Consider the following 18,513-nt stretch of genomic DNA (forward strand, 5'->3'; position numbering starts at 1 on the left):
GTTTTGGATGCAGAACTCCTAGGAAATTGCAACAGAAGCACTTTGAGAGGCTGGATCACCTGGATCACTCATTTTCATTGGTGTCTGGTCCCGTTGCTCTGAAAACACACAAACCTTCAAGAATAACATACACATCTGCACTAACACTAGTATGGACTGTATGTTTTACACGAGCCAGCCAAAGATGATTTTTTTTTGTTTTATCTTGAGCAGGTAAAACGTATGTCACTTGGTTTATTTCTTTATGTTGTAGCCAGGATTTTCAGGGGGTCTCCCCTGATCAAACCTGACCTCTAGTAACCTTGAAGGAATTCAGTCTTTTATTTCCTGTGGAAACAAAAGCATATCCTCTTCTTGGCATAATGCCTTTCCTGACCCCCACTTTAAAGTTAAGGCATCCCTGAAGAACCTAGGCTGGTTTAACTCAGCAGCCCCCTACAATCCCATCTCTCTCAGCAGCTGTCAATTTACTGATCAGCAATAAAAACATTCAAAGCTAACACAAACCATGCGTGATCCAGACCCTGTGTATTTCCCATCGTTACATGGCCTTTTTCTTTCATATTACTTTACTCTTTCTTCAAAGTTTATTATTTCAAAATGATTTACTTTTTCAATGACTGTCTATACTCATTTTTTCTTTCTTACACCTCTGCACATTTTGAAACACGCTGTAACCTGTTCAGAGGTTTTATTTTTCTGTCTGTGTCTATCTTTACTGCATATCTCTATCCTTTTCTGACTGCATGAGCCAAACTTTAAATTGCTAAGCTGCAGCTAGCCCTTCACCAGTGTCTGGTGGCTAGCTCCACCCCTTCTTGATCTGTGAAAGCCAATCCTAAGCCCACTGCCCTGGTGCAGGTTGGGGCTGCCTTTGACTAAGAACTCTACTCAACCACCTCAGCTCTAGGAAGTGGGCGCCCACACTGTGGCGGGCATTTTTTAAAAATTATTTTATTTTTTACTTAGCACACTGTTTCTACTTAGCATGCCATGTCCATTTTTTCCTTCTTCCTTCCTTTCTTCTTTTGCTTTCTTTCTTTCTTTCTTTCTTTCTTTCTTTCTTTCTTTCCTTCCTTCCTTTCTTTCTTTCTTTCTTTCTTTCCCTTCCTTCCTTCCTTCCTTCCTTCCTTCCTTCCTTCCTTCCTTCCTTCCCTTCCTTTCTCTCTCTCTCTCTCTCTCTCTCTCTCTCTCTCTCTCTCTCTCTCCCTCTTTGTTTTCTTCAGCTATCACAGGCCCTATGTGGAAATTCAGGCCCCACAGGGCACCAACTATACCAGGCTTTCTTTTTTGAGCCACCAAATCATGACAAGGAGACTTAATATTAGTTATGAACTCTTGGCCTTATCTTATGCACGTTTCTTGCTAGCTCTTATAACTTAACCTGTTTCTCTTCATCTACATTTTGCCTTGGGGCCTTTTCTCTTTCTTTCCTTCTGTGTGCCCTACTCCATCCTGGCTGGCCCTGGTGTCTCTCACTCATGCTCTCCTTTGTCCTCTCATTCATAGATCTCTGCTCCTCCTCCTCACTCTCGCTGCCCACCAGTCCTGCCTGTCCCTCTCCTGGCTAGCTATTGGCCATTCAGCTTTTTACTAGACCAATCAGGTACCTTAGGCAGGCAAAGTGAAACAGTAACACATCTTTACATAATTAAACAAATACAACATAAACAAAAGAAACATACCTATGTATCATTAACAAAGACAGCACAAATGTAGCACACCTTCACACAGCTAAAGTACTATTCCACAGCATAAACAATAGAACACATCTTTGCCTAGTTAAATAATATTCCACAACACCTAAGCTTCTGAAATGAACAATTAAACAAGTAGATCTAGATACAAGCAAGGCTTACATGAACATATTTGGATATGTCTAACCTGAAAAGGTTTCTCGGTGCTGGAGAGATGGCTCAGTGTTTAAGATTGAGTCCCGCTCTTGCTGAGGACCAGAGTTCTGTTCCCAGCACTCACATGGCAGCTTACAACAGTTGTTGTATTAGTCAGGGTTCTTTAAAGTCACAGAATTTACTGAATGAATCTCTCTTTGTATAAATTCATAGAGAGAATTTATTGGGATGACTTATAGGCAGTGGTTCAACTAATCCAACAATGGCTATCTGTAAATGGAAAGTCCAAGAATCCAGCAGTTGCTCAGTCCCACAAGGCTGAGTGTCTCAGCTGGTCTTCTGTATATGCTGGAATCCTGAAGAAATCGGCCCCAATACTGGTGAAGAAATAGATGTGCTGGCAAGGTGAGGGCAAGCAGGCAAAGAACAAACCCTTCCTTCTTCCACTGTCTTATATAGGCTTCCAGCAGAGGTGTGGGTCTGAATTAAAGGTGTCTCACCCCACCTCAAGATCTGTATAGAAAGCCTGTATCTTCCAGCCTCAAGATTCAAATCAAAGGTCTGTTGTCTTCCTGTCTCGAGATGTGCATCACAGGTGTGCCTTCCTATTCTGGATTGTAGTTCATTCCAGATGCAGTCAAGTTGACGACCAAGAACAGCCATCACTGTTGTTAATACCAGTACCAGGGCATCTGACACCCTCTTGGTCCCAGATACCCACATGGTGCACAGACATACATGCAGGCAATACATTCATGCACATCAAATAAATAAATAAGTAAATATTTTTAGAAAGTTCCAGCATGGCATTTGGGTAGAGTCTAGTTTATTCAAACTTTTAATTTATTGTGTTTGATTTATATATTAAAGGCTGTTTGTTATTTATTTTTATATTTTTTTAGTACTAAAAATTAAACCTAGGGCTTGATACACGCTAGGTACGCACTCTAGCTCCGAGCTATATCCCTAGTCCTTAATTTTTTAAAATTTTGAGACTCCATTCACAAGAAATTAAAGGAACAATTAGATATTTAGCAGCACTCAACATCAAAAGTTTAAAAACCTATACTTAGTTTTTTTTTAAGCCACAGCCTGCTTTTTTTATTTCCCAGATAGGGTTTCTTTGTGTAGCCCTGGCTGTCCTGGAACTAACTTGCTCTGTAGACCAGGCTGGCCTCAAACTCAGAGATTCTCCTGCCTCTGTCTCCCAAGTGCTGGGATTAGAGGAGAGCACCACTTCGTCTGGCTACAGCCTGCATTTTTTTTTAAAAAAGTATTTTATTTATAAGATGTATCAGTGGGCTGGAGGGATGGCAAGAGATTAAAAGTCCTTGCTGCTCTTGCAGAGGATGTGAGTTCTGCTCCCAGCTTCTGTGAGGTGGCTCACAACCGCCTCACAACTACCTTACATTCCAGCTCCAGGGCATTTGATGCCTTCTTCTGGTCTCTACTGGGCTCCCATGCCCATCTGCACACAGTACCTATGCACATACAGGCACACACCATACACATTAAAGAAAAAGGACTCTTATTACTATATAAAAGTCTGTACAGTCTTTACCCCAAAGGTAATGTCCAGATACACTTGAGTTTTATATTCCTAGCAAAACAATGGTAGCAGTGTGAATGTCTTCACACACACACACACACACACACACACACACACACACACACTATGCCCATTTATTATTTTTCCTCTTCTAGTTCACTCTTCTTTAGAACACTTTTCAAGATTGACCTTATTATGTGTATGAGTGTTTTGCCTGCATGTACGTCTGTGCATGTGTGCATGTATCAGAGGCCCTAGAACTGGAGTCACAGAGGGTTGTGAGCTACCACCACATGGGTGCTGGGTACAAACTGTGGTCCTGTGCAAGAGCAGCACGTGTTCATGACCTCTGGCCTTCAGGACCTTCTTTGCGGTGTCACTCTGGCCCTTAGCATGACATGCAGCTATGTTCCTTTCAGATTTCTCCCTGTTTAACCATTTTCTGTTCATATGGTCTTTAGTGTGGCTGGGTGTTGGGATGCATTTCACCCACTCTTTTTGCAGTATCCCAGACAGACAGAAGCTCCACTCTCAGCTCTGGCATTGGGTGGCTCCCGATGGCCTTTATATCCGGCTCCAGGAGATTTGATGTCCTCTTCTGGCCTCCACTGACACTCACCCCCACCCTCTCACAGTAAGCTTGTACACACAGAGACACATAAGCATACAAATTAAAGTGTCTTTTCCTCCATGAAGGTATAAATCTATTGTTTTTATATGTTCAGCAAACCCAACTGAGATGCTTCCTTTCCAGGGTTCCATTAATGAACTGCCCACCTTGCAAACTGACCGCTCACTCATTCTTTTTTTTTTAATTTTTTTTTTAAAGATTTATTTTATTTATTATGTATACAGAAGAAGGTGCCAGATCTCATTGCAGATGGTTGTGAGCCACCATGTGGGTGCTGGGAATTGAACTCAGGACCTCTGGAAGAGCATTCAGTGCTCTTAACCTCTGAGCCATCTCTCCAGCGCCCCCCACAAGTTTATTCTGAACTGCCAGATGTACTACTATCAGTTCAATATCTTCAAGAACACTGTTGCTAGAAATGTTGCTGCAAATGCCTGAAAATGCCTCCCTTTGAATACAAAGTGGCCAAGAGAGGTAACGCTGGTCATGAGCTCCTCTGAGACAAGCTAGCTGGCTGCCATCTAATCAACAAAGGGTAAAGGGCTGCCAATCTCCACTTACAAGGCACTCAGGACACATCACAATATATCAGCTTAAGAAAAAAAAATGAAGTTTAATTTCCCAAATTTTATTAAAAATGGACTTTGTCATCAGATATCTTACTGCGAAGATGAAATCTCACAACATGTCAATAAAGCTTGCTGTAATAACAAGCTTTGAATGACTATAAATTCTTTTGTAGTTATAGGACTTGAGAAGTTTTTTGTTATTAAAAACTTATGTTTTTCTTTATTCTGTGAGTCATGGACAAACATTTTCTCACAAAATGATTATCTGTGACCGAGCACATGCTTATCTTCACAGCACTCAGGAGTTCAAAGCCAGCCTGGGCTACATATCCAGTTCCAGAATAGCCTCAGAAATATATAGAGACTCTTTCTCAAACAAACAGTAATGTAAAATGGCTTCTAGACTGTTAAGGAAAGGAGAAACGAAGAAGGGATGGAGAAGGAGTGTTTAGATAGTTTTTGAAAAATTCTAAAAACAGTTCCACATCTACTTCTTAAAATCTTTATTGTTTGGTACTCTTTTGCCATAAAGGCCGCCATTTCTCCACCCAGGCCCTCCAGCATCCTTTATTTTCCCACTGAAAAGAATGAGAAGCAACTTCCCAAACAGGCACAGTCATCTCAGGTCCTATAGAAAGCTCAAACTACAAGGGAGTTTTCAAATATGTCCCATTACATATTCAGGTATGTTTGGTTATGATCACCATAACTGCATACTCTTTAGATTAAATGTCTCTTTAGGTAGCACTTTCCGTTTTAGAGCGTGCTGAGGTGAATGTCTGGGAGGAGAATGAGTTGATGGGGCATCCCTTTTCAGTTGGAAATATTTCATTATTAACAGCATTGGACACAATCAACACATCCTCAATATAGTACCAGTTCTTAGCTTTCCTCTGGCAATGATTTCTCCGTGACTGTTGTATGAACAGAGGTATCACTCTTCTTGGGCAATGGAGGTAAAATAGACCTATTTTGTTGGTTTAGCTCCATTAAAGTCAAATTAATGTGTAACCAATGGTACAGGATTTCAATAACAAGATTGCCAAATTTCCATACTTCAGTTCGAGAATGATCTGTATCAAGAAAAGGAAAAGTTAGTATGGATAATATTGTACTTTAGTTATTAAGAAATAAATTAAAATATGATTAAAATTCATTATGTTGTGAATCAAAATCAAAGCAATATCTTGTTTATATATTTAATTATAAGAGATAGGTAGAAATTGATATTTTCATGTAATGGAATAATACATAGCAGTTAACACCGAAAGAGTTATACACACACACACACACACACACACACACACACACACACACACGCACACATGCACACATACATGTAACATGCAGAATTTTATACATATTTATGTATAACTCTTAAAAGTTAAAAAACCTGTAAGTTTTATGCATTCATGAAGATATAGTAAAAGGAAGCCAGGCAGTGGTGGTGCACACCTTTAATCCCAGCACTCAAGAGGCAGAGAGGCAGGCAAATCTCTGAGTTCAAGGCCAGCTTGATTTACAGAGCAAGTTCCAGAATGGCCAGAGCTACACAGAGAAACCATGTTTTGAAAAACCAAAACGATAAACAAACAAACACGATATAGTAAAAGAAATGAATAAATGATAAGCACCAAACTCATGATCACATCATGAGAAAGGAGAGTAGGACCAGAAGAGATAGAGTTTTGACTGCTCCTATTACAGTTCGTGTCTTTAAAAACATCAGACTCAGATGGTCATGGTGATACTGGTGACAGCCCTGTAATCCCAGCCGCCTGGCAGGCCGAAGCAGGAAGATCGCTAGTTTGAGGTTAGTCTAGGCTAGATAATAATTTTGAGCAGGCCTGGGCAACTAGTGAGACCCTGTTGTAAACTAAAATTAAAAAGGGCCGAGGATGTAGCCCAGTAAGTAGTAGAGCACCTGCCTAGCACGAAATGAGCCTTAGGTCCCTCCCCAGCATTGTGAAACACAGTAAAGTGAACCTAATTCAAACACAGCATGTTAAGGTTGGAGACTAGATATTATTACATAATAATACAGTGCTTATTATTTGTACTACTATATTTGAGACATTTCAGGAATTGCTCAGCATCCTTAGTCATCAGGGAAATGCAAAACAAATGACTCTGAAATATTCTTTCATTAAAATTTGTTTCAAAATATGTAGTTACTGCCCACTGTTGAAAACTGTTAGCTGCCATTCCTAAAGAGTCCCAGGAGCCAATGGTTAATATTTAGATAGAATGGTCCAATGGACAGAGTACCTTAGAGCTGAACAGGCCTGAGTTCTGATCTTGGCTCTATCCCAACTAATTTTGTGACCTTAAACAGATTTACTTGCTCTGAGCCTGTCTGTCTTTTGGTCAAACAGGAACACTTTAGGACTATTATGAGAAAACACACACAAGAATCTGACTCTCCAGTGCCTGCCACCACAGGTTGAGTTTATCCATCATTGTTCCTCATCTAACTCAGAGCAGACCCAGATAAAGACTTGCTGATCTGAGTTGAACAAACCATTATAGACTCTCATTAAACTGCATGGGAGTGTTAAATACCAATACCCAAGAGTATCTTAACCATAATTGCAATTATCAACTAGAATTTTAAAACATTTTTATTAAATTTTGTTTACTGATGTGTGTGTGTGTGTGTGTGTGTGTGTGTGTGTGTGTGTGTGTGTGTGAGAGAGAGAGAGAGAGAGAGAGAGAGAGAGAGAGAGAGAGAGTATGTGTGTATATGTGCACGCACATGTGTGCCATAGCATCTGTGTGTAGACCAGAACTTGCAGGAGTTCTCTCTTTCCAACATGTGTCCCAGGGATCAAGCTTAGCTTGCCAGGCTTGGTGACAGGAACCTTTACTCACTGAGCCATCCTTCCCACAGACCCCAGAACATAGTTTATTTCCTTATCTTCTACCAATACAAGGGGCAAGTTTCCCTCAATTGGTCTTGGCTTTATCATGGTTTTGAAGGCACCTCTTCAAGCTAAGGGGCAAGTATATGACAGGGAAGGCCCATGCAATGAGGAACCAGTCACACGTTTTCATTTTTATTTGAAGCTGACTTCAAAGCATGTGGATGCAATAAATTTCCTAATGTTCTCTTTTAATAGACCACCCCACACAAACACTGCTTTTTCTCATTCAATTGTTAAGTGTTCAATAAATGCCGAATTGAAACAACATTAAATTAAGGAAAATTTAATTTCTTTATTTCAAGTCCTAAAAGTTTTTCCAGATTACAGCTCAATAATATTAGTGACAATTATGAATAAAACCAAGAACAGATGCTAGTCATGAGAACACATTAGAAATATCTGATTCATCTCACTTTAGGGGTAATTCTAGACCAATAAAAATACCAACTTAAAACACTGAGGGTGAATTTGTTATCATTGATCCTTCTTTGTGCTAATTAGCTTCCTGGAAACTTTACAAAGAAATATTACAGATTTCCAAAGATTACTCTGATTATCTTAATGTCCCAGTGTTATGAATCTAAATTAAACAAAAGCAAAGTTCATCCCAGGACACTCCTAAGCACCCATCCCAATTAATTTTCTGAGATAAAACAGCTTCCAAAGCTTGGTTCCCAAATCCTCCACTAGTGCTCAGCTCCATCAATGGCTGTTGGTGATCTTGGCTGAACACCCCAGTGTGCAGACCCCTATCTGTAACATCATTAAACTAGTCACCATCTCCATGGTGATTCAAGGATGGGAGGGTGGAGAGAGAACGTTCCCTTTCACAAGCCCCTGTTGCTTATTTCCTGTTTTATTGTTACCAGGGACAAAAGCTCCGAACCTGTCTGGGAGGTAGTTCCTCTCTCCCTGTCATTTCCAGAGATGGATGTGTTTACAGGGGCTCCTAATGAGTCCTCGAAGGGAGCCTTCTGCAGCTACTGGGAACATTACCACTGGCTGCCACTGGCTGCCACTGCCCTCTTGTGGCAGACAGGTGCCTGATCGTCACAGGTTGGCAGACACCCCACATCCACCCTCAGGGCAATTTTCAAGAGGAGTCTACTTTTATTTCTTCTGTGAATCTATGAAACTATGAACATTTTGATTTGCCTTAGCAATGCTTACAGCATTTAAAAAATTATATTTAAGCTATAGGGATTTCAGAGTAAGCCTTTGAATATGTACAGGGATGTATTGAGAAAGGTTTTATTATGGTATTTTTAGGTCCCACTTTAATAAAACTTTTAATTACACAGGGAATTCATTATGCTGGAAACATGAGACTATAAAAAGCATGTTTTAAAATTAAACCTCAATTTGTGGATCTCTGCTTTAACACTGGATTAATTAAGCCAAACCCTCCGGGAAGCATAGACAATTAGTAAGAACAGGCAAAGCCAAGAGAATGAAGTATCAACTTCAAGCTCAAAAGCTGAACGGCTTCCTCCAGCTCCCGACGGAGCCAGGACCAGCGGTAGTCTCGAATGTTTTCCTTCTCCATCAGCTCCGTTAGTGAGAATTCTCTGTTTCTGTTGCTTCACACTCCCTGAGTCATTTTAAAATTTAGTCATTTAGCATTACTGCTGGACACAATAAGCTAAAGGTCTGTCCAGGAACGTATACTGGAAGGAGACGTGTGTGCGGGTTTCAGCTCTATTTTTACTTGGGCAGGGGAACTTTGTGATGACATCTGGGCGCTGTGGACTGTCATCCCAAAGGCAGACACCTCCCAGGCCTAACAGGAAAAGGTCGGTGTTGAACAGGGAGGAAATCTTGTTTTTTGATTTATTATAGCTGAGGTGGAAGTTTGTTCCAGGATGAATAATGAGTTCTTGAAAACACATAGTTCCACTCCCATTGTGAGCATGATTGTTGTACAACAGCACCCATTCTGGACTTGTTTTTTTTTAATGCAACGTAGTCATAAACCAAATGTGTCAATATCGGTCAGTGTAATTTTTTTGTTTTGTTTTGGTTTGGTTTTTCGAGACAGTTTCTCTGTAGCTTTGGAGCCTGTCCTGGACTAGCTCTGTAGACCAGGCTGGCCTTGAACTCACAGAGATCCACCTGCCTCTGCCTCCCGAATGCTGGGATTACAGGCATGTGCCACCACCGCCCGGCATAATTTTTTAAATAATACTTTTATTGATTATTTGGGAATTTCACATCCTGAACCCTCAGCACACTCGTTTCCCAGGCCTCTCAGGTCTGCCTACTCCCACCCTTATGACCTTCCCCACCCCGAAAAAAGAAGAAAAAGAAAAAAGAAGCAAGCAAGCAAACAAACAAACAAAAAACAAGTCCAATTTGTGTTGCCCGTACATTCACTGGAGCATGGTTAAACTCCCGGGGGTCAGCCCCTTAAAGAACACTGAGTCTTCCCCCGCCCTCCCCGCCCTGTCCCAGCCTTGCCAGAAGCCATCAGTTGTGGAGAGCTACACTTCAGCATCCTTATTACAATTTTCTAAAAAAGATTTACTTATTTATTTATTGTGTATATAGTGTTCTGCCTGTATGTCTGCCTGCAGGCCAGAAGAGGGCACTGGATCTCATTACAGATGGTTGTGAGCTACCATATGGTTGCTGGGAATTGAACTCAGGACCTCTGGAATAGCAACCAGTGCTCTTAACCTCTGAGCCATCTCTCTAGCCCCCTTAATTACATTTTTTTTTTTCCGAGACAGGGTTTCTCTGTAGCTTTGGAGCCTGTCCTGGACTAGCTCTGTAGACCAAGCTGGCCTCGAACTCACAGAGATCCACCTGCCTCTGCCTCCCGAGTGCTGGGATTACAGGTGTGCACTACCACCGCCCGGCTTAATTACCATTTTTAAGAGTTCTCTTCTATGGCTTTCTGCTTAGGTTGTTACTTTTTGGGGGGTTGTTACAGAAACCTTTTAAGTCCCTCTTTCCCAATTTTGAGTCTGCAGTCATCAATAAATACCATGGCAAAAGTAGCTCCCTTGCCCTTTCCAATCAGTGGGAGCATGGATCATGGGCTTACACATGGTTTCTGGCCACAGCATAGACCACGGACATCCACATGGTCTCCAGCATCAGTATGTGCCGTGGACCTCAGCATGGTGTCCAGTGGCAATACAGGCCATGGGTATCAACACAGCCCTCTACCACAGCATAGGCCATGGAGACCATCATAGCTCTCAGCAGCAGCTCAGGCCAAAGATATCAAAATGGCTTCAGGTGGCAGCACAGGCCTTCACATCAACATGGCCCTTGGGGGCAGCGCAGCCCATGGATATCATCATAGTTTCAGGCTGCAGCACAGGTCATGGACATCCACATGGCCTTCAGTGGTGAGACAGACCCTGGCTGCAGTGGGATCATGGACCCAGACATGGCCTTTGTTGGCAGTGCAGGCCACTCAGATCAATATGGCTCAGTCAGTGTAATTTATCTTTACAGAAATTCATGGTTCAGTGAAGAAACTCCCAACCTTTTGGTAACATACCCTGGTCAAACCCGCTTTTATGCTCCCTTTGTGGCAAAATATCCAAAGAACTGTCTTCACGCCTCCCTTTGTAAATCATCTGTGGTAATTTGAATGTAATTGGCCCCATAAGCTCATTGAAAGTGGAACTATTAGAGGTGTGGGTTTGTTGGTGTAGGTGTGGCCTTGTTGGAGGAAATGTATACTGTGGGGCTTTGAGGTCTCCTATGCTCAAGATATGACCAGTGTCTCAGACCAATTCTTGTTGCCTACAGTTAAAGATGTAGGACTATCAGCTCCTTCTCCAGCACCATGTCTGCCTGCATGCTGCCATGTCCCACCATGATGACATTGGACTGAACCTCTGAACTGTAATCCACCCAATTAAATGTTTTCCTTTATAAGAGTTGTTGTGGTTACTGTATCACAGTAATAGAAACCCTAACTAAGACAGAAGTTGGTTCCAGGGACTGAAGTATTGCTTTTGTAGGCCTGACCATGTTTTTGTTTAGAGGAATGTGAACTTTGGTACTTTGAGTTAGGAAAGCAGTGGAATGCTTTAAGTGATACTTAATAGGCCTTACTAGTAGGAGCATGGAAGACAGTGGTGCTGAGGATGATTTAAACTATGGGACGGGGGCTGGCTCAAGAGGTTTCATAAGAGAAGAATATTAATATGTGGACTGGAGATCATTCTTGTGATATTTTGGAGAAGAATATAGCTGCTTTTTGCCCTTGTCTGAACAGTCTGCCTGAGGCTAGAGTGAAAAGATTTGGATTAATTCCCCTGGCAAAGGAAATCTTGAAACAGCCTAGTATTCACTCTGTTGTGTGGTTATTACTAGTCACTCTTCTACAGATTTATAATGAAAAGGAGTAAGATGAACAAGGAAAAATACAAAATGTACAATTTGAGGAGAAAAGGAGCACCTGGAAATGGATTGGAGCTAAGTCCTGCGTTCAAGGAGATAAGCAGATTAAGAAATAGAAAGCAGGGAGAGGTGACCTCAAGGCAAGATCTTACCCAGCTAAGTTTCTAACTTATGAAAAGGAATTAAAAGAAAAATTTAGAGCCAGGTGTGGTGGTACACATCTTTAATCCCAACACTCTGGAGACAGAAGCAAGCAGATCTCTAAGTTCAAGACCAGCCTGGTCTACAGGTCGAGCACCAGGACAGTCAAGCTTAGGTAGTGAAGGAAACCATGGGAAGCAGAAAGCCTGTGAAGATGTAATTGAACCAGGGGGGTCATGTTCCAGCCCCAGCAAGAAGCAGAGCTTGGCAGCTTCGGCTACATATTTCTGGCTTTAGAGTCAAGGAGCAAAGAAAGGGGTTAAGGAATCTTCCTCCATGACTAAGGAAAGCCACTGAGGCCAGGCATATGTCTTGGTGTCCCTGACTATCCCAGAGAGGCCATTGTGTAAAGCTGTGAAGGAGAAGCCTGGCTTGCCTTTGAGACCCCAAAGATGTTAGATATGCCAGAGTCTTGGGATACCTGCTGAGAAAAGCTACTAACAGGGAGTAGAACCAGCTCAAGAGAAAGAAGTGTGTTGCAGTCAACAAAGCTGAAAGGAGTTGGAGATTTGAAGAGCGTTTTAACATCAGACATGGCAATGCAGAGTTTGGAGTTTGCTCAGCTGTTTTTGGGTCTTGCTTTAGTCCAGTATTTCTTCATTATGCTCCCTTCCCTATGTTTTGGAACAGTAATGTATATCCTGTTCCATCATATGTTGGAAGTATGTGATCTGTTTTATTATTTTTATTTTATAGGGGATTACCGTTAAGAGATTGCATGAATCTTAGAAGAGACTTTGAACTTTGGACTTTAAAGTATTGTTGAGACTGTGATAGACTATAGAGACTTTTGAAATTGCCTTTTACACTATTGTATTGTTACAAGCTTGTGGGGTCCAGGGAGTGGAATGTGGGAGTTTGAATGTAATTGGCCCCCATAAGCTCATTGGGAGTGGCACTATTATTAGGATGCATAGCTTTGTTGGGATAGGTGTGGCCTTGTGGAGGAAGTGTGCCACTGTGGCTTTGATGTCTTCTATGCTCAAGATATATCCAGTGTCTCAGACCACTTCCTGTTGCCTGCAGGTCAAGATATAGAACTCTCAGCTCCGTCTCCAGCACCATGTTTGCCTGCATGTCACCATTGCCCACCCCGACAGTGGACTAAACCTCTGAAAATGTAAGCCACTCCAATTAAATGTTTTTCCTTTATAAGAGTTGCTGCGTTCATGGGGTCTCTTTGCAGCAACATAAATCCTAAGACATCATCTATTGGCCAATAAATCTCAATTTTACATCCCCACCTAGAGCTTTCTCCAAAATCTCAAGAGTTCTTTTTCTAGCTACCAACTCACATCTCTGCTCACATATCCAATAGACAGCTCAACCTCAGCATGCCAGATGTGAATGCTTTAAAAATATTTATCTCATTTATTTGTGTGTGTGCATAAACTTGCCTGTGTGTATGCATGTGAGCACCCACAGAGGTCAGAATAGGGCACTGGATTCCTAGAAACTGGAGTGACAGGTGGTTGTGAGCCACACCAGATGTGGGTGCTGGGAACTAAACATCAGTCCTCCACCGGAGCAGCAAGTACTCTCTCAGCAAGCTAAAGCAGCTGAGCCATCTTTCCAGGCCCCAGATTGGAACTCTTAGTCTCCCTGACTGATTCTCTTCCCTGCAGTGTTCACTAATGGCTCCTCCATCCTCCCAAACCATAGTCCAACTTGGCTCTTGTTTTGTTCACATTTCACACCCAAGCTCTGGAGTTACATTTGGGTCTAACCAAAACCTGTACTCTATATCCTCTGACCACTTTTCACCATCTCTGTCAGGACCATTCCTGCTTGAAATCCTGCAGCAGATCCTCTGCGTGTTCGCTTTGACTACCCCAACCCCCGAAAGGCCTTTTCATCACAGAAGCTGAATGGTTCTTTTATCTCCTTCATCCTTCCTCCGTTCATTCTCTTTCTTTCTTTCAATAGGGTCTAACTAGGTAGTCTTGGGTAGCCTGGAGCTCATTATGTACCCCAGGCTGGCCTTGAACTCACATGGATTTGCCGGACTGCCTTCCAAATTTTGGAATTAAAAATGGGCATCAGCATGCCCAGTTCTTTATATCTCCTTATTTTATTTTTTAGGTGGGGTCTTGCCATATAACTCAGGCTGACTTCCTGCCTTAGCCTTTGAGTGCTGGAAGTATGAACCATTACTCTAGTCCTCAGAGTGATTCTTTCAAAGCGTAAGCCATGTCACCAAACACTTCTGCTTACATTCTATTCTCACATTATGTTATGATGGTGTGAGGCTCTGACTGATTCAGCCCACTCCCCAACCCCATGACCTCATCTTATATGTTTCTCTAATTCTCTTACTCTGTCCCTGACACAGTGTTCTCCTGAATACTTCAACACACTGCATATTCCTGCCTTATACGGCCTTTGCATTGACTCTATGCTCTGCCTGGAGTACACCCCACAGAAGTTATCTCTATAGCTGATTTCCTTGACTCAATTTCACCTTTTGACAAGGTCTATCTGACTATTTATATCTGCACTCCTTCACACAACAAGACCTTAGATGGGAGCCACACCACCATCTAAGAGAAAACACAATTCCACCCCATGCTTCCTTCCTGTCTCTCCCAAATGCACTCAGTTGCCTTACTATGCTTACCCATTTTAGCATGCATTTTTTTTTTTAAAATCATGGCATACATTTATTATGTTTACTGCTGTGTGTGTGTGTGTGTGTGTGTGTGTGTGTGTGTGTGTGTGTTACTGGAAAGGGAATCTAGAGCTTTGTACCTGCAGCCACTGCCACGGAGCTGTAGCACAGCCCTGTGCCATTGAGCCTCGGCTCTCCTCTGGACAGGTAAGGTCTGTAGGGTTTTGGGTTTTGGTTTTGGTTTAGATAAAGCTTGCACTAGCCCAGGTGGTGATGACTCTCCTGATAGCAGGCAGGGGCCACCACAGCCATGTAAGTTTCATGAGAGCAGGGACCTTAGTCAGCGAATTCACTATTGTTCCCCCAGGTCCTGAAACAGAGTCTGGCACATAGTCAACACTTTTTAAAAAAGTGGTTGAGCAAAGGCTGAAGCAATCAAATTTTAGAAGTGAACAGAGATGAATGAATACCAACGGTAACAGGAGAAAGTGGACTCTTACATCATCAATGGAGAAGGCCTGGACCAAACTTCCTGCACATCCCAGGAACCTCACAGGACTCAGAAAGCTGTCTAGATGCTGATCAGGACAGTCAGAGTTCTTCGGAATCCTCCTCCTATTGCAGCTCTGGGGGACTTCCTCTCCCACTTCTAGAAATCTCTCAGAATAACACAAAGTTTCAGGTTGGGCATCGGACTGAGCTGAGAGCGGCAATTCCCTGATGGAAATGGGGAGGGCACTAAGATGTGTTCTAAATGTGGGGGTCCTGTAGACTTCCCAACTGGGCCCAAGAATTCGGGAAGATAGGCTCTTTCCTCTCCAGAGAGAATAACAGAAGAATCTTGTCACACAGGAAGCTGGTAGCTCAAGATGAAGAAGTTAGAGATGCACAGATACTGGACGTCACTCTTAAATCATTTCATCCGACACACAGAGATTCAAACACCAAAAGAGAAAGGAAGGGAGAGACTGCAGGGAGGTGAAAACTCCAAGACGCCATTAGCAATGCCTGAACTGTGAACAAGAGGCTGAAGGCAGCAAGTGCTTAGAGCACAGCCACAGGGGAGCTCTTCAGACAGGCACACCTCCCCAGGCAACAGAATCAGCAAAGAAGACTGAGCTTCCCGGAAAGGAAAGCCAAGGGGCAAAGAGATGGAAAACAGGATAGGAAAGAAGACATTTGTGTACCTATTTAAAGATGCTGGGGGTCAAGCTGAGGGCTGCATGCAGGCTAAAAGAGACCTGCAGAGCTATACTCCAGCCACTAAAAATAGGATTTGGAAGATCGAGTCTGGGAGAAGCAATGTCTGAACACAGGAAAGGGAGAGGAGAGTCAGCACCAGCCTCCTGTCTTAGGAAATGTACTGTCCTGCGCTGGCAGAGCAGAGAAAATGCCTGTGGAGAGAAAGAGGTCACTTCCAAGCAGACACAGCGTGGCCTCAGGAAGTGAAATAAATCCACGTTAGATTTTAGCTGCCATACACCTCCTTAGTGGGGCAGCTTCGTGCAGTGAGCAGCTCCCACAGATATAATAGCAACCTTGGTGCTATGTTGGTATCTAGGAGGTGAGGACCCGGATTTCACAACTGAAAAGGCCCAGCGAGCGCCCAGACCAACGGACGAAAACAGCCGTGTCCAAGATTATCATTATAAAATTTTACAACTTTGGGGATAAAGGGATGTTTCTACAGCTTCTGGGGAGAAGCAAGACAAAGGTGACACTTGGGAAATCAGAAACAAGAAAAGCTTTCAATACCTCAGTAGCAACCTTGGACGTTAAAAAGCCATAGAGACATTTCCACAAAAGTTAAACAGAGCTGCCATATGACCTAGCAATTTCACTCCTAAGGTCTATGCCCACAAGAACAGAATATGCACATTAAAAAAAAACAAAAAAAAACTACAGACAAATGTTCCTGGTATAATCCCACGAGCTAAAAACAAAATCCCCCCAGGCCCACGAACTGATAAATGGATAAGTGAAATACAGATTACCAATATATAGATACCTCACTCATGAAAGGAATGAACAACGAATATACATTGAAATGTAAGTGAGAAATGTAATAAAAGAACCCGGATTCAAAGGCCACCCATTATAGAACCCGTTTCTATCAAGTCTGGATGGGCAGATGCTGGGCACAGAGAGGAAAGAGAGGGAGTGAGTGCTAATGGGGCTAGAGCTTCTTTTGAAAACGTATAAAATTAGATAGTGGTGATGATTGCACAACTCGGTGCATTAACCAAACAAACCACCAAGCTGTGTCTTTCCCAAGTGTATGATGTGTGGTTTATGTTTCTTTTTCTTTTCTTTTTTCCTTTCCTTTCCTTTTTTCTTTTCTCTTTTTCCTTCCTTCCTTCCTTCCTTCCTTCCTTCCTTCCTTCCTTCCTTTCTTTCTTTCTTTTTTTTTAGACAAGATTTCATATACTCCAGGTTGGCTTAAACTTGTTATGTAACTGAGGATGACCTTGACTTAAGATTTTTCTGATTAGGGCTGGAGAGATGGCTCAGAGGTTAAGAGCACTGGCTGTTCTTCCAGAGGCCCTGAGTTCAATTCCCAGCAACCACATGGTGGCTCACAACCATCTGTAATGAGATCTGGTGCTTTCTTCTGACATGCAGACAGAACGCTGTATACATAATAAATACGTAAATCTTGAAAAGAAGATTCTTCTGCCTCTACCTCCCAAGTGCTGTTATGCAGACCTGTGCCACCATGTCTCCTTTTCCGTGCTGTGGGGACTCAATCCCACATGCATATGCTTGGGCAAACTCTAACAAAATGGCCTGCAACTTAAGCTTGGCACCTCAATTTTTAAAAAAAGACAGTGGGTCTTTATGTCTCAAGTTACATAGTTTCCTCTAATCTGGTGATCTTTTAAGAGTAAGAGGATTAAAAACATAACCTCTGAAGTCTCCAACTCCTAAATGTCTTCAAAATGGTTTTCCTCGGCCAAGTCCATATCAAGTACGAGGGCTAAATGCAAACATTTTCAGACATGGAATACCTGGACTATGCACATTCATGCAGTCTTTCTCAGGAAACTACTGCTGGAGGAGGGCTCAGTGGAGAGTGCTTACTTCAGCACTAAGTGTGGACCCTGGCTCGTGGACCCAGCACTAAGTGTGGCCCCTGGCTCGTGGACCCAGCACTAAGTGTGGCCCCTGGCTCGTGGACCCAGCACTAAGTGTGGACCCTGGCTCGTGGACCCAGCACTAAGGGAGAAGAAAGAAGACAGAACACTGCTGTCGGGATACTGTGCAGAGAGTGAGAGGCTTTGAACACTCAGTCCTAACCGGGACGTTTTGTAAACTCTTCCCAAAGCTCAAAGACCTGTGAGGAAGAGGAGGGGGAAAGACTGTCAGAGCCAGAGGTGATGGATGACTCTAAGACAACAACGTCTTCTAGACACAACAGGGCTGAGACACATGAACTCAGACGCCGTGACATCACACACAGACCGTGACATCACACACAGAAAGTGACATCACACAGAGCCCTAGGTTCAAGCTAGACAAACCCCAGCACTGGCAAGGGGAAGTGGACACAAAGTCCCACTCCTAACCAAGAAGTTATTGTACATGATACCTGCCAGGAAAGAGAAAATCTGTTTTCTCCAATGGGGTGCCACTGGGTCCATCAACCACACCTCAGGCCCACACTCTGCCTAGCAGCCCCAGTCCCAGGCCGAACCTGCCGGTGCCATCTCATGCTGAGTGGGCTTCCTGAATAGGAGCTCTTCTTAACGTTACAAGAAGGCCACACAAATATTGAACACTAACAGATTGCCCTGCCCAAAGGGTTCTCTCCTGACA

The 18,513-nt window shown here is 42.8% G+C and overlaps 1 protein-coding gene across 1 annotated transcript in view; it reads right to left on the bottom strand.

Moving 5' to 3' along the window:
- Window positions 1–5,003: 5,003 nt before the first annotated feature.
- Window positions 5,004–18,513, bottom strand: part of Efcab5 (EF-hand calcium binding domain 5) — a 98,243-nt gene continuing 84,733 nt past the window's right edge. Inside the window, exon 18 of the mRNA XM_036195375.1 lies at window positions 5,004–5,675. Coding sequence (XP_036051268.1) covers window positions 5,485–5,675 — 191 coding nt within the window. The 3' untranslated portion in view covers window positions 5,004–5,484. The remainder of the gene's footprint in view (window positions 5,676–18,513) is intronic.

Source organism: Onychomys torridus, chromosome 8 (assembly GCF_903995425.1).
Source record: "Onychomys torridus chromosome 8, mOncTor1.1, whole genome shotgun sequence".
NCBI classification, from domain to species: domain Eukaryota; kingdom Metazoa; phylum Chordata; class Mammalia; order Rodentia; family Cricetidae; genus Onychomys; species Onychomys torridus.